The 15,077-nt window shown below is 21.6% G+C and overlaps 4 protein-coding genes across 4 annotated transcripts; all 4 read left to right on the plus strand. All coding sequences in view use genetic code 6, as the record gives it.

Moving 5' to 3' along the window:
- Positions 1–2,664: 2,664 nt before the first annotated feature.
- Positions 2,665–3,786, plus strand: TTHERM_00318650 (hypothetical protein; the record flags this gene model as incomplete). The annotated part of the gene is made up of 1 exon (XM_001021447.1): positions 2,665–3,786. One exon carries the CDS (start codon positions 2,665–2,667, stop codon positions 3,784–3,786), a length of 1,122 nt encoding a protein of 373 aa, XP_001021447.1.
- A 1,403-nt stretch (positions 3,787–5,189) lies between these two features.
- TTHERM_00318660 (hypothetical protein) lies at positions 5,190–9,105 on the plus strand (the record flags this gene model as incomplete). Its single annotated transcript, XM_001021448.2, has 8 exons — positions 5,190–5,302; positions 5,366–5,431; positions 5,495–5,593; positions 5,637–5,705; positions 5,761–5,829; positions 5,954–8,230; positions 8,357–8,722; positions 8,784–9,105. The coding sequence occupies 8 exons, from the start codon at positions 5,190–5,192 to the stop codon at positions 9,103–9,105; spliced, it is 3,381 nt and encodes a 1,126-aa protein (XP_001021448.2).
- Positions 9,106–10,242: 1,137 nt separating this feature from the next.
- On the plus strand, positions 10,243–12,264 carry TTHERM_00318680 (tetratricopeptide repeat protein; the record flags this gene model as incomplete). The annotated part of the gene is made up of 1 exon (XM_001021450.2): positions 10,243–12,264. The coding sequence occupies one exon, from the start codon at positions 10,243–10,245 to the stop codon at positions 12,262–12,264; it is 2,022 nt and encodes a 673-aa protein (XP_001021450.2).
- Positions 12,265–13,407: 1,143 nt separating this feature from the next.
- Positions 13,408–14,777, plus strand: TTHERM_000318698 (tetratricopeptide repeat protein; the record flags this gene model as incomplete). Its single annotated transcript, XM_012798944.1, has 2 exons — positions 13,408–13,509; positions 13,566–14,777. 2 exons carry the CDS (start codon positions 13,408–13,410, stop codon positions 14,775–14,777), a joined length of 1,314 nt encoding a protein of 437 aa, XP_012654398.1.
- Positions 14,778–15,077: the final 300 nt, after the last annotated feature.

A 15,077-nucleotide genomic window follows, 5' to 3' on the forward strand; every position in this document is an offset into this window, starting at 1 on the left:
AATAAAAATTAATAATTTTATATTTATTAAATTACTAAATTAAGTAAATTAAAATTTTATTTATTTTTTTGAAAAAAAAATTTAAAATATTTAAATCTCTTTATAAATTTGTAAGAAATATTTACAAATGATAAAATTGTGTTTTATTAATTTCTATTTAATTTAATTATTACTTACTTTCTAACATTTTTATTTAATAAATCTTGTATTATTTTAAGGAGATTATTGTAAATCATAGAAAAATACAATCTTCAAAATAAATTAATGCAAATATATTTTTCATATAATTCTTATTTCTTAAAAATATTCAGAATAGCTTGAATACTTAGTGTGATTTGAATTTATAAATATATTTTCATTTAAATTTTTAAAATTATTATAAATAAGTTGAGATAAATATAGTTTAATGTCTCCAAGTGTTATTCTATAAAGCGAATTTTATAAACTTTTAAAAAATTGTTCAATTTTGTTATAAAATCAGTATTATTTTAAATTTTAGATTTAAGCAGACTTAATTTTTATTTATTTTGTCTATAATTAAGAAAGATTTGAAGTATTTTTTTTATCATATAATTTATATAAAATCTATTTGGGAACACTTATCAATATGAATTTTTTATTTGTATTTTTTCATAGGTTTTTTATTAAAAGCGCATATAAATATCATATTAAAAATGAATGAATAAATAAATATTTATTAATCTCATAATATTTAAAAGAATAAATTTTATTTTGATTTTTCATTAAATTCTTGATAATGGGGATGAGTTATTTTATTTTCAGTTAAATAGGGATCTTTGCTTAAAATATGATATTAGCGATCAGAGCATTTTAATGATAAAAGAATTTTTTTCAGTGGTTTTATATAAGTCTTCAAATTTGAATATAAATTATTGATGCTAATAAATAAAGCTTACTTTAATATATAAAGTCAACAAAATTAAGGAGTGAAAATACTTGAATGCAGTTTTAATCTAGTAATAATTGCTAAAATTTATTAATTTAAAAACAATAAAAGAAAATTTGATAAAATATCTTAAGTCAAATAGTTAATTATCTGAAAATCTTTAATTTGACTTTCTATTACTTTCTTTAAAAATTACATTGAAAACATTGATAAAATTTATTAGATTCAATAGAACATTAATTACTATTAAACTAAGATAAGAATTAGTAACTTGCTTGAATCAATGTACTTCAAGATTGTTACTCAATCAAAAATTATTATCTAAACATAAATTGCGAAGGAAGTTACATCAAGTGTTTTAATGGTAAATAGTAATTTGTTAAATATTTTTTTTTAAAGTTGAGAAATATATTTTCTACAAATTTGTAGCATAATTATAAATTGAGAAAAAACAAATTAGATTAAATATAATTTGTCTATGTAATTATTTTTCATTGTTTTTTTTTCACTGATAAAAATTTTCAAATCAATCCAAATACAAGAAATTAATATTTTTTTTAATTCAATTACTGAATAAGATTTCTCTGTTATATAAGACTTATTAGCAAATACAGGATTTTTCATTAAAATATTCTAAAAAATTGGAACGGTGAAGAATTGCTGTAAAAAATGTCTCTGAATTAAGAACAGACAAACTTGATGCTAATTATAGACTTAAATTATTAAATTAGAATTGACATAAGTTTAAAATTAGTAACTTTTATCTATCACTATATCTAAATAAATGAAACATTAAATTCTGTCTATTTTACTAGTTTATTGAATAAGTTGAAGAAATAGTAATACCGTTTAGTAGAAAATTTGAGTTTATTTATTGCAAATTAGTAAGGATTTTGTATGTATAAAGGGAGCAAATAAAATTTAATATTTATTATTAATATGAATTTCAAATATTCTTATTCCAAACAAATTTGTTCCTCTCCAGTAAAAATGAGTTTTAATAATTTGTTATTGGGCAGAATAATTTAAATGTACAAAGAATTTATTAACCTGAAGCAAAATAGACTAGCTTAAATGCAAATTGTTTTGATAAAGCAAATATTTTTTAATTTAATAGTGGGGGCTGTATTCATGTTAAATTAAATCATGGTAAGGTCACTGGAAAATTAAATTTTTGGTTCTTTTTATATCTAACAATAAAATTCCTACCTCGGAAGACTAAATCATTCGAGCGAACAAAGCAAAATATTGTGGATGAATTTATATATATTATTGATTATTTGAAATACCTGAATTGATAATCTTTGAAATCGTATGAACCAGATTTACAAAATGGATCATACTTCAAAAATTGTTGTTTATTGTTTTAATTCTTAAGATAAACCAAAAATGGAAAAATGGTGGAAAAAAATAAAGAAGGGTAATATGAAAATAGAAGAAATAACATTTAAATAGATAATCAATAAAATTTAATAAATATTAAGAAAATTTATTAATTCTTCTTTTTCTTCTTATTAACTTATTAATTAATTAATTAATTTCGTCAGCAATTATGGCTTATTCAATTTTTTGATTGGATAAAATAAATAAGAAAATTAAATTATAATTTTTTTACTTAAATAGTGAGCTGGATAAGCCAAAAATCAATAATCAATTAATCCAATAATAAATCAATAACACTCCAAATAAGAAAAACTCATATTTGAAAAACTCAAACAAAAAAACAAACAATTAATTATTTTTATAAGTTATCCAGAATGAATCAATCCAACTACTAAAATAATTTCTATCTCTCACCAAATATCTCTAGAAAAAATACCTATGAGATTTCTACTAGATACAGTGCCATAAATCCTATGCAATAATCTTAATTTATGGAAGAAGATCAAGTCCAAAATATTATAACCTCTACTTCTAATTATAATCCAGCCTAATCTTTGAACGCTTGTTCTACCTAAGAATTGATCAGCTAAATTCAAAGAGCTAACTAATCTGTATGCTAAATGACTAACGATTTAAGAAATTTCAACGATTCTATCCGTAAGAGAACTGGCTTAGAAGACACTAGAAAGTCTACTTACTCTTTATATTAAAATTCCGTTTCTCCTATCTCTAATGGCAACATGAATGCCACTAACATTGACTGCTCATTCCCTTCTCCTGTTTAAAAGACTTCAAGATCTTATACCTCTCATGCCAACTATCATGCAGAAATTCCTTTTTCAGTCTCTTAAAACTTGAATGCCCCTCTTAGATCATCTCAATACATAGAAAATTTAAGAAAATCAACTAACAATTTAAAATAATCTGTTGCCCCAGAAACCAATCCTCTTCGTGTTTCTACTTTCCATGATGGAAACTAAACAGTAATTAATTTCCCTTTCTTGAGCTATTCCAAAGACAATCAAGATGAAGAAATAGCTGATACCAGAGCCAACTACAAGTCAACTACTTAAACTCCCAGATAAAAGGAGGAAGAAGAAAATGCAACCAGAAGATATTATGTTAAGCATGATGACCTTGAATACGAAGAATACGAAGATTTTGAAAATCCTTCAAATAACTACAAAAAGATTAAATATCCCTACACTTCAAACTGGCAAACTATCTACCAAGCTCCTGAGTTTATTTAAAATATCATCAATTTATAAAAGAATCGCTCTGAGCTCTCAGAAGTTGAACAAAGCTAACAATTAGTTGCTAATCAATAGACAGTATAATAACAAGAAGCTGTTAAATACTCCAACTATTTACCAAAATAATCTATTAACTTATTAGATGACACACAATATAGATCCTACGTTGAAACCAATAATACTCTCTCTGGTTCATATATTTCTAGCAGTGTAAATAACATTCCTTACAGCAGCTACTATTGAAATATTTTCTTAAAATAAAAACGAACACACATTACAAAATAAAAATTATTTATCTTCTCACTAAATAAATTCTAAAAGTCTTAATCCTTCTTTTTATTAGTACCTTTCATTACATTAAAATATTTATATTAGATGTTTTTGTCTTCATATTAATCATTTCTCATATAAATCTAAATAACAAACAAATTCCCCTTTGTATAAGCTATTTAAGTAAGTAATTATTTCTTTATTTCTTTATTTGTTTGATAAAGAAAAAGACTCAAATATTTCTCATATTATTACAGATTACATTAATTTTTATTTACAAAAATTACAGTAAACAGCTACAATTAAATATTTAGCAAAATAAAATTTAATATTAAACACAAAATAAATTTTATTCCTAGTGAAATAAATAATGAGGAAATTCATTTAACATTAAAAAATATTTGGTTATATTAGTAAGATAATTATTATCAAAAAATTTTGTCTGATAGTAACTTGCTTGATAAAAAGATTAATAGATATATAGATCAATCAATCATTCAATCAATAAAAGTTGTTCAAATTAAAACAGGAGAATCCAGCAGATAATTTTTTATTTAATAGTAAAAGAAATCAAAACTGGCTTGATTATTATCTTTAATATAAAAGTGTAAATTATTATGTTGTAAATTCAAACGTGAACGTGAAAAAAAATAATTAATTTCTTCATTGACTCATTTAACTTAAATAATTCAGCGAAATTTCATGTTTTGATTAGAAACATTTATATCTTTCTATCAATTTTTTTGTTACAATTTTCTTTTTCTAAATTAATCTATATCTTTTTAGCATCAGCAACACAATTAGAAAAGATAGATAATAATCAAAAACAAAAATGTCTGGGCTAAAAAGCAACAATAAAATAGAAGAAAATTTAATTTGAATGAATAATAGAAAAGATTAAAATCCTACTTATTATTATTTGTTTTAAATATTCAAAAATTAGAAAATGATGAATAAATTAAATAATTTCTTTTGTTAAAAATTTATGAGAGGTAATTTAAAATTTATTTGGCCACTTTTAAGATAAATATTAATATTTAAAAAATATTCATTGATTTTTGCAGAAAAAATTATTACTTTGATTGATACATTTATTTGTGTAACACAGTTAGAATAATTACCAAAAAATAATCTTATTATTAAAATCTAAATTTCTTTAAAATTGAGATAGTACTCTAAAGAGTTTCTTACAGTAATTTATTTAAAGAAATTTATTTTTAATCAACACTCATATTTTTTGCCACCTTAAAAAAAATCATTTAAATTTTTATAATTCAAATATTTTACGTTAGGTAGGTAGGAACACTTTATAAATATTCTTATGTGCTTTTTTCTATATAATTTAATCCTATTTTATCAAATATTTTTTGTTTTTAATGTATTTTTCTATATACTAATAAAATAATATATTCATATAATTTTTTAAAGAAATTTCTATTCAATATAAAATGGAGTAAGAAGCTTTATTTGAGTTTGAACAAGACATTCCGTATTGATTTTTATCATTTAGCAATTCAAATATTTACAATTATCATTTTTTAAACATTTCAAGAGTATAGATGTTACTTCAACACGGTTAAATACATGTTAGAATTTAAAAACTTTCTAGCCATGAAATGTAAACTTAGATTTTTCTAAAATAATGAGGTATTGAATGGTTAAATAATATTTTAAAATCTAGTGACTCCTTAACTTTAGAGAAAATTAAGTAAATAAAAGGAAAAAAAATCAAATAAATTGATTTTAAATGCGATGAACTTCCAAAAGAATATGAATTTAAGTAAGAATAATTTGGTTTTATTGTAATTAAATCTATATTTTAGATTGATAGAGTAGATGATGAGACTCATTTAAGCTTAAAATGAAATACAACACTTTGAAATTTAATATTGGTAAACTTATTTTAAAACAAATACATATAACATTCAAATATTTTTCATATAAAAGTGAGTGGAACAATGAGCTATAATCATTTATCTTAAATACAAGTGATTGCAAAGCTTCTTTATAGATAAAGTAGATATTTTTGTTAAAAGTTTAAGATTATAGTGTTTTTATATAATTTTGGTTGATTTTGTTATTATTTAATTAATAAAATATCAGATTTGTATTGAAAGTATATGAAAAAAATTTAAATTAGGTTCTAAGACGATGAGTGGTTTTAGTAAATTAGTGCCTTAAATCTTTATAAATAATGGTCTGATATTACATTTTTATCAAACTCTCTAACAATATATATCAATCAAGTTGGCATATATTTGTAATTAACTAAGAGATCATTTATTAACTCTGTACTGACACAATAAAAACTAAAGGAAATAGCTTCTAATAGACAATAAAAGGAGGTCAATTTTACTTTTTAATAAGATTTAGAAGACCAAGAAATATTAAATCTTATTGACACAATAATTTGTTTTAAGCTTTAAAGAGTAATTTTCTACAAGCTGCTTACTCTTGAAAAATAAAACTAAACATATAACATTGGATACCATTTAGTTCTAAAAGAAGATATTTCATAATAATTAGTTCAAAAACTATTCAAAGAATTTAAAATAATTAGTTTGTACTCAAATATCAAGAAAATATTTGATTATTAGTTTTTGTTACAGTAATAAAGCTTATATAGTTTTAAGTCTATTGTTAGCAATAAGCATAACATTCTCTCTCTTGAACAAATTAAAAATTATTTCCAAATAGCTATTAATCACCCTAAATTGAAAGAATTAAATCTCTCTAGCTGCTTAGACTATTAAAAATAAAATCATTTAAAAATACAATCGCAGCTCGTAGAATCAAGCACTCTATAAGAAATAACAAATATATTGGCTCAGCTAAATTCAAATATCGCCATTGAAATCTTTTTTACATGTAAAAACGAAGGGATGTTTTCTAATGAAAAAAATATTTCTTCTGAAAATTAGCAAATGCTTAATAATTTAGTTAAGCTCAGCAAATAATTTTAAAAAGGATTCCATTTAAAAATAAATGAAAATTTTATCGTTAAAACACTCCCAAGTTAAATAGAAATTTGCAACAAAATTGATAATCTAGATTTATGTTTATTAAATTTACCTTTAATATAAAAAATTAAAATTGATACCAGTGAACATAATTTACAAAAAATCTTTGAATTTTTTCAAAAGCTACTGGAGGAAAATTTAGAATTATATTCTATAGAGGTACTGACATCAAAAGACTAGAACTCCTATTCTAGTTTCTCCTTCGACTCTAATAAGAAACAAGAGCACTCTGTTAATTAATTTTAACTTCTAAAATATATTCAAATTCAAAATCTCTAATAAATTTAGCATTTAAATATTTAAGATGTGGGATAAGGTTCTTAATTTTATTTTAATTTGAAACAATCAGTCCTATTAATTAGTATCGATAAAAGCATAAAAAACCATGAGTTTGCAATCTAATTTTTATAAAATTTAATTCAAATAAGAACAAATCAATTCAGCAGTGTTAATTACAGCAGCTAATTGTAAGATCATTAATAACACACAATAATAATTAATAAGCTAAAAGAACTCTCTCATAATAAGCTTATTGATATAAGTATTCAAAATTTATTTAAAATAGATGTCTAAAATAAAACTATAAAATTTCACTCGCTAAAGTAGTACACTTAGCTTATGAGCTACTTGAATTAAAATCTACCATCAGTTTAAATTGTTGAAACACTTATTATATAAAAGAATTCTCTGCGACCCAAAAAAAATACAATAGAAAATTTGATAAACTTCTTTTTAGAAAGTTAATCAAAAATAAAATCAGTAGAATTATATTCACTTTTATATAAATTTGATATTTCTTAAGTTCTGTCTATACTTTAGTTTCTACTTAAAGTAATTCCTAAATTTACTGTATACAATTTTAAATAATAATTTTTACTATTCGACTCAGATAAGAAGACTATAATCACTCACTTTTTTAACAACAATGAATGCTTTAAATAAGCTTTTAGCCACTTCAATAAAATACATTTAAAAATGAATAATATCACAGATAAAGCAAATGAAGAAATATTAGCTCTTATCAACTAAAATAGAAATTTAAAAGAATTCATACTTCATGTTTAAAAATTTGACGAAGTAGACATAGTTTCTAAAATTTAATTTAGATCTTCTCAATTTGAGAATTTTTTGGTTTAGGGAGTAAACTTTAAGATATTCTTGGAAAAAAAAAATAAAAAACTTAAAGTTGAGGCAAATTCTATGCAAGTTATTTAGTACTTCTTGATGAGCAATACAGCACTAGATTAGGATTTATTCACTTAAATTGAAAAAATTGAGCTACTAGACTAAAGCTAAAGCTAATACTTTGGTAGAGATATATTTAATAATATGTATTAGCCATTAAGCTATTTTCTTATAAAGCCACTCCAAATTACAAGTTTAAGACTCTAAGCTTGGTAAAAAAGAATTTTTAAAGAAAAATTATATAATAAAATTATAGCAATTAAAATATTTAAATTATTGAGATAATATCTTTAATTTTTAAATTCAATTATTAAATATTTTATTTAATAAATATTTAGGTAATCATTAGATAGTTTTCTAGAATTGATTGGATATGTTAGCAAGCTAAACCTCGATAGTTTGATTTTATAATTAAATGTAGAGGTAGAAAACAAATATTTTATTTAAGAAAATGAATAAATAGCTAATATTTTATAAAATTGTTTATTTCACAAAAATATAAAATAATACAAGCTTAGTCTTATAATATTTTAAAAGAACTTGATAGCCTGTGAAATTAATTATAATTAAAATAGATTTATGCATCTCTTTCTTTAATATTTTGAATAATTCTAAACAAAAACTTAATACAGCAAACAATAAATAGTAGATCTCTTCTATTAGTTTGTTAAAGGATTTAAATATACAACAAAAGCCATTATTTCGTAAATTCAATTTAAAAAAAAACTATTTATTGATTCATTTGTCTATTTATTTTAACTATAGTAATTATTATTCGAAAGATAGAAGCATAATTAATTTGTTCCTAAAAAAAATGAGTTCTGATTTACCTTTTCTAGTCAGAATATTAGTTAAAAGTTCTCAAGAAGATTCATACTATGCATTTATAAACTAGTACCTTAAACTTAAAAGTTACTTTTTATATTTAATATAGCTCTTAAAGAATAAAAAAATAAATTATGGCTTAAACAGATCTGAAAAATTTATAGACTTATTAGAATATTTCCAAATTTAAAATAATAAATCCATAAAATCCCAAGATTTGGTGTGGGACTACGAAAGAATACTACAGACACTGAAAATATGATAAATTATTTTTGTTAAATTAATTATTAAGTAATTTAGCTAATATTTATTTTTGTTATTTTAGATAACTTTATCAATTAATCTCACACATGTTTTAGAATAACTTAAAATTTAAATGTTTAATCTAAATAGAATTATCTTATAGTTAAATAAAACTAAATTTAAAATAAATTTAACAATTTCTCTGAAATTTATATTTAATTTTATTACTATTTCCTTACTTATTTAAGCACTTTTAAATTAAATTTTATTATTATTTTAATCAAATTTTATAAATATTAATATCTAGTTTATTTTGTTTTGGTAGCTGCAAAAATAATTATAAAAATTTTATTTTATTTAAAATTTATAGAAAATTAGTTTACAAAAATAACAAAATATTAAATAATACATTTAGTTTTGATTATGGTATGCTGAAAATTAGTTTATTTTAATTGAAATTTCAAGTAATAAATATTTAAAAGCTGTTTTTATTGGATTGAGTTGAAAATAAACTTGTTTGATAAAAAGAAGTTATTAATTAAAATTTTTTTGTCTTAGATATTTAAAATTTACTTAAATAACAATGAAAAATTTAATTCATTTTTATTTTTATGTGTTAATTTGAATGAATAATTTTATCAGACAAAAAAAAACAATTTTATTTTTTTCTACAGTAAAGTTAATTAAAAATTAATTCAAATACATAGAAAAGAGAAGATAATAAAATATGTATTTATTAAAAATTAACAATAAATTGTATTAATTATTAATTTTTTTAGAATTTTATTTCCTTACAAACGCGATTATCAAAAGTGTCTAATTGAATAAACTTTTCGACATGATTAGAATTTTATTGAGTTACTTAATTTTTTATAATAAATTCCTTACTACTGTATTTATGTAAAATTTAATACAAACTGAGGAATTAAGATATTTTTAAATAAAACTAAAAAACCTTTAAAAATTTTTTGATTTGTCTTTAAAAATCTAACAAGTATTCTTTTTGTTAATTCTATTTTGTTATAAATATCTATTTTTGCTTTAATCGTAATAAATTACTAATTAAAATCACACTCGTATCTTCTCAAAAGATATATTCTAACAAAGTTTTTAATAAGAAAATTGAAACCAAATCATCAAAATAGATAAATAGATCATGCTCTCTTAATAATAAATAAAATAGTTTTGTAGCGAAATAGAATACAGGGAAGATGACTTCATTAAGATTTAGAACAAATTGTATAAGGAAAACTATGTCTTGAAAAAAATTTCTAGCATTTAGAGTGAAGATAACCTTTCTAAATAATATTTATTAGGTTCTGGAGGTTAGGCTTTTGTAGTCTTAGGGTAGTAGATATAGACTAAATAAGAGGTTGCCATCAAATTCTCAAAAAGTAGCAAATAAGTCTTTGATGAGATGACTAGAGAATAAAATACTATTCAAAAAATTATCAATTTCGATTTTATTGTTGAAGTTAAACAGCATTTTTTCCTAGATGAAGAAAAAATATGTATTCAAATCATCGAACTATGTTCTAAAAGTCTTTTCTAAGAAATCTAAGAATTGAGAAGCAAAAATTAATAATACTCTTATTAGCAGGCTATTTCTATTCTATTCTTTGCAATCAATGCTTTGTGCGAAATACATGCTAATGGTATAATACACTTCGATATTAAACCATAGAATATCTTGATTACAAAAGAAGGGAAATATAAATTAGCAGACTTTGGGCACTCAAAAAACTTATAGAGCAATCAGACACACATGAAATCGTTTGGAGGAGGATCTGTATTTTACAATTCACCAGAATAATATTAAGCAAATCTTGGAGAATCTCCTATGAAAGACCTATAAATGAGAATGTACACAGACATTTTTAGCATGGGAGTTACAATACTTGAAGTAATTGGTGTAAAAATTGATTTCAAAACTTTTAATGCTCTTTAATAAGATTAATTAGACAGTATTGATGATAAAGTAGGAATAGAGTTTAAAAATATTTACACTTTTGTTAAATATTTCATGCTTTAGCATAAATTTAACAAAAGATTCTCTGCAATTAGGTTACGTTAAATATTCTTTGAAACTTTTGAGGCTGAGATTGAATTTTAAGTAGAAATAGAAAGATTATAGAGATAAATTGAAAAATATCAGCCCGAAAATTCAAAGCAAAAGAATCTAAAATACTTAGCATATCTTTACTACTTTTAATCATAAGTACTTGAACCAAAACAAGCGCAATAATCTATTCTAAAATCAGTATCTATTATAAAAGAGTAGAATTTGAACGGATAAATAGAAGAATCTATTTTCTTACAAATGTATGGTATTACTCTTTAAAAATTATGTATGTTTAAAGAGTCTGAGTAACAATTATGTAAAAGTCATGAACTTTTAATCAAATATTACAATAATGACAAAAATATTGATATAGGATTTTCTTATTTCTAATTGTATTTATTTTATTACGAAACCAGGCAGTACGAGAAATGCTTAGATATTTCTTAGAAGGGACTTGAAATATTTGAATTAAATTTCCAAATAAAACATCCTTACACATCAAATTTTTTAAATTCATTAGGAAATTGCTATGATGTGTTTAATGATTTTGAAAAAATGTAAACTTTTTACAAGAGAGCTCTAGACATGAGACTTGAATTGTACCAAGGGAATCACATAAGCATATCAAGCTCTCTAAATAATATGGGATTGTGTTATGAGAAATAAAATAAATATGAAGAAGCACTTAAATATTATTTAAAAACGCAAGAAATGGATTCAGTATTATTTAAAGGCAATAATAGATCGAGGGCTTGTACCTTGTTTAACATTGGAATAACTTACCGTAACTTGGGAGATTAAAAAAAATAGCTAGAGTACTATCTAAAAAGTTTAGAGATGTTTTAAGCATTGTATCTATATAATCATCCTGATTTAGCTTAGATTTATTATAATTTAGGAACCTATTATTCCAATTAAGGAGATAATTAAAATGCTTTAGCATATTTTTTGAAAGCTCTAGCAAATGCAGAAGCTTTATACGATAATAATCACCTAGATAAAGCTTTATATCTAGAAAACGTTGGAAGAACTTACATTAACATAGGTAAGTTCAATTTAGGAAATGAGTTCTTATAAGTTGCAAAAGAAATGGATGAATAACTATAAAATGAGTGAAAATTTATTTAAAATTCTAAAATTATATATTTTTTAATTAAATAAATTTAATAAATAAATAAATATGAACAAATAATATAAAACTTTTATCAATGATAAATTAATAATTATTTTATTTTGTAAAATATTAACTAATTTTTCACTTTATTTCTAATTAAAAAAATAAAATTGATCAAATTTTTTAATTTAAATATATTTTTCTTTATTTATTAAATTATTTTTATTTGAAATTAATTACTGCTTAATTTTTAATAAATATTAAAATTTATTTTATTTGTATGGTGGAAAAAATTGCTAAAAAATTTTTGGTAATATTTCAAATATTTTTAATTTATTTAATATTCTAAATATTTTTTATTAAAAGGAAATAAGATGATATAAGAGTATTTCAAGCTAATCATTAAATTAATTTATAAATGTATTTAAAAATATGAGATATAATTTTTTAATTCAAATATTTTCTCTTATACTTATTTAAATTCTTTTAAATTGATCATAATTTTTAATAAATATTAAAATTTAATTTGTTTTGTTTTGTTTGAATGGTGATAAAAATTAATATAAAAATTTAGTGTCATTTAAAATATTGTTAATTTATTTAACATGTGAATTATTTTTAAAATGGGATAAGATGATAAAAAAATGTTTCTAATTAGTTTGATTATTTTATTGTTAATTGTTATTTATATTTTTATAAATGAATTATACTTATTTACCTTTCAATGATAAAAAAAGCAAGAAAAAATAATTAAATTTTTTAGTTTCAAAGTATTTATAAAACTAGTGGAGGATAATCTGTTCTTAATTTTGTAAAAATTGAAATTTAATTATTGATTTTGCTTTTGTTTGACTTTTAATTTCAAGTAAAGAGGTTATCAACTGAAATTTTTAGCTGATATTATTTAGACTTTAAAGTTAATAAAAAGAAAAACTTTATTTATTATTTTGTAATTTTATATTTTTGAAAGGAATTCAGATTAGATATGAATGGACCAAGGTGGGTAGATAATAATATCATTATCTAAAAATAGAGAGAAGCATAGTATTAAAAGCATGTTTAAAAAGTGACTGATATTGTAAAGAACCCAAAAAAACATTTAGGAATAGATCAGAATATGGTCAAGTTATAGTAAAGTATTTATAATGCAAAGTCCTTCAACATGCATTTTAACGAGAATCAAAGATTAAACTAGATAAATAAATAGAATTAAATGCTTTTAGACAAACTAATTGAAATTTCAGAAGGTAAATAAAGTACTATAAAGTAGCAAATTCAAACTGCTCCCTTATCTGATAAATAGAATCTAAGAGCAATGTCTCAGAAGAGAAAATAAGCAGCCATGCAAATATACACTGAAAATTAATAATTGGCATAAAGATTGTTGAATTAGAGATCGTTTATAAACAAAGCTTAAATTTAAAAAGAAATAGAGGAATATGAAAAGCTCAAAGCACATATGCAAAAAGTAAAACCTAGTGTTTCAAGAAAAAGGAATGCAAGTGCTCAGCAGACATCTAACCTCCCTCCTATCATTTAGCATTCTAAAAACTCATCTAGCAATGCTTAAAATAGAAGAAAACTTAAGAAAATTAATAATTCACATACCTTGAATAAAAGTGCTTACGATATAAATCATAATGGGCACAACGCTCAAAGGCACAGAGACGATAATTTAAACTATTTAAATCAATCTGAAGCAGATATAATTATAAATTAATATGATACTGGTAATATTCATAATAGTAATTCTATGCCTGCTTATTAACCGTCTCACAGTGCAAATATACATAACCCTAAAGAAAGAGAATATACTTTTACTTCTCACCCTTCTTCAATAAGAGGTTCATAAAATTTGACTCATGCAGCAATATTGGAAGAAGATGATTAAACAGAAAATTATGGTTAAAAAAATAATTAAATATCTAACTTTTACAGAAACAGCAATCGCACTCCAAGTTAAAGCCATTTTAATAATAACAATAATAATATTTAAGAAGAAATTTATTAATAAAATTAATACTAAAATAACTAAAAGTATAATTCAGAAAAATAGTCAAATTAGAATAATAGTAATAATTCATAGAGCTAAAGCTAAAATAAATTTTATGAATCTAATGCTTAAAATAGGTCAAAAAATAATTCAAATGCATAGACATTTAACAACTCTCTTAATTAAAGTTAGTCATCAAAGCTTCCACAATAGCAGAATCCCTAGTAATAGTATACTTCAAATAGAAGTAGTCTACCTTAATAATCAAAATAAGAGTCTAATAATCCTTCTAATCAACAATCAAATTAACAGTCATAAAATTAATCATTTTATTAGCAATAAAAGCAAGATAGTTCTCCTAAGAAATAGAGTTAAGAGTAAATAGTGTTCGATAATCACCCATAATAGTAAAACTCTCCACAGTAATCAGATTAACAATAATAATATTAATCACGTTAATCTCCTTAAAATTCATAAATAAAATCACCACAATAGCAAGAAATTCCTAAAACAAATCAATGATGAAGATAATAATAAAAAATATATTATATTATTTTAATATTTATAATAAATGTATTTATTTTTTTCTATCAAATAAATATTATAATTCAAATAATTTACAAATTAGGTAAATAAAACACAAAACTTGTTTATAAAATTATGATCAATTTGTTTATTTATTATATTTATTCAGATATGAACATAGTCGTTTATCTGTCAATCTGTTTTTTTTTTCAGATTAAATAAAATATATTTTAAAAAGCAATAAAAAAAGATTAATTGTTATTTATTAAATTAGATATTCAATTAAAAAACTAATAT

This window comes from Tetrahymena thermophila (assembly GCF_000189635.1).
Source record: "Tetrahymena thermophila SB210 genomic scaffold scf_8254548, whole genome shotgun sequence".
NCBI classification, from domain to species: domain Eukaryota; phylum Ciliophora; class Oligohymenophorea; order Hymenostomatida; family Tetrahymenidae; genus Tetrahymena; species Tetrahymena thermophila.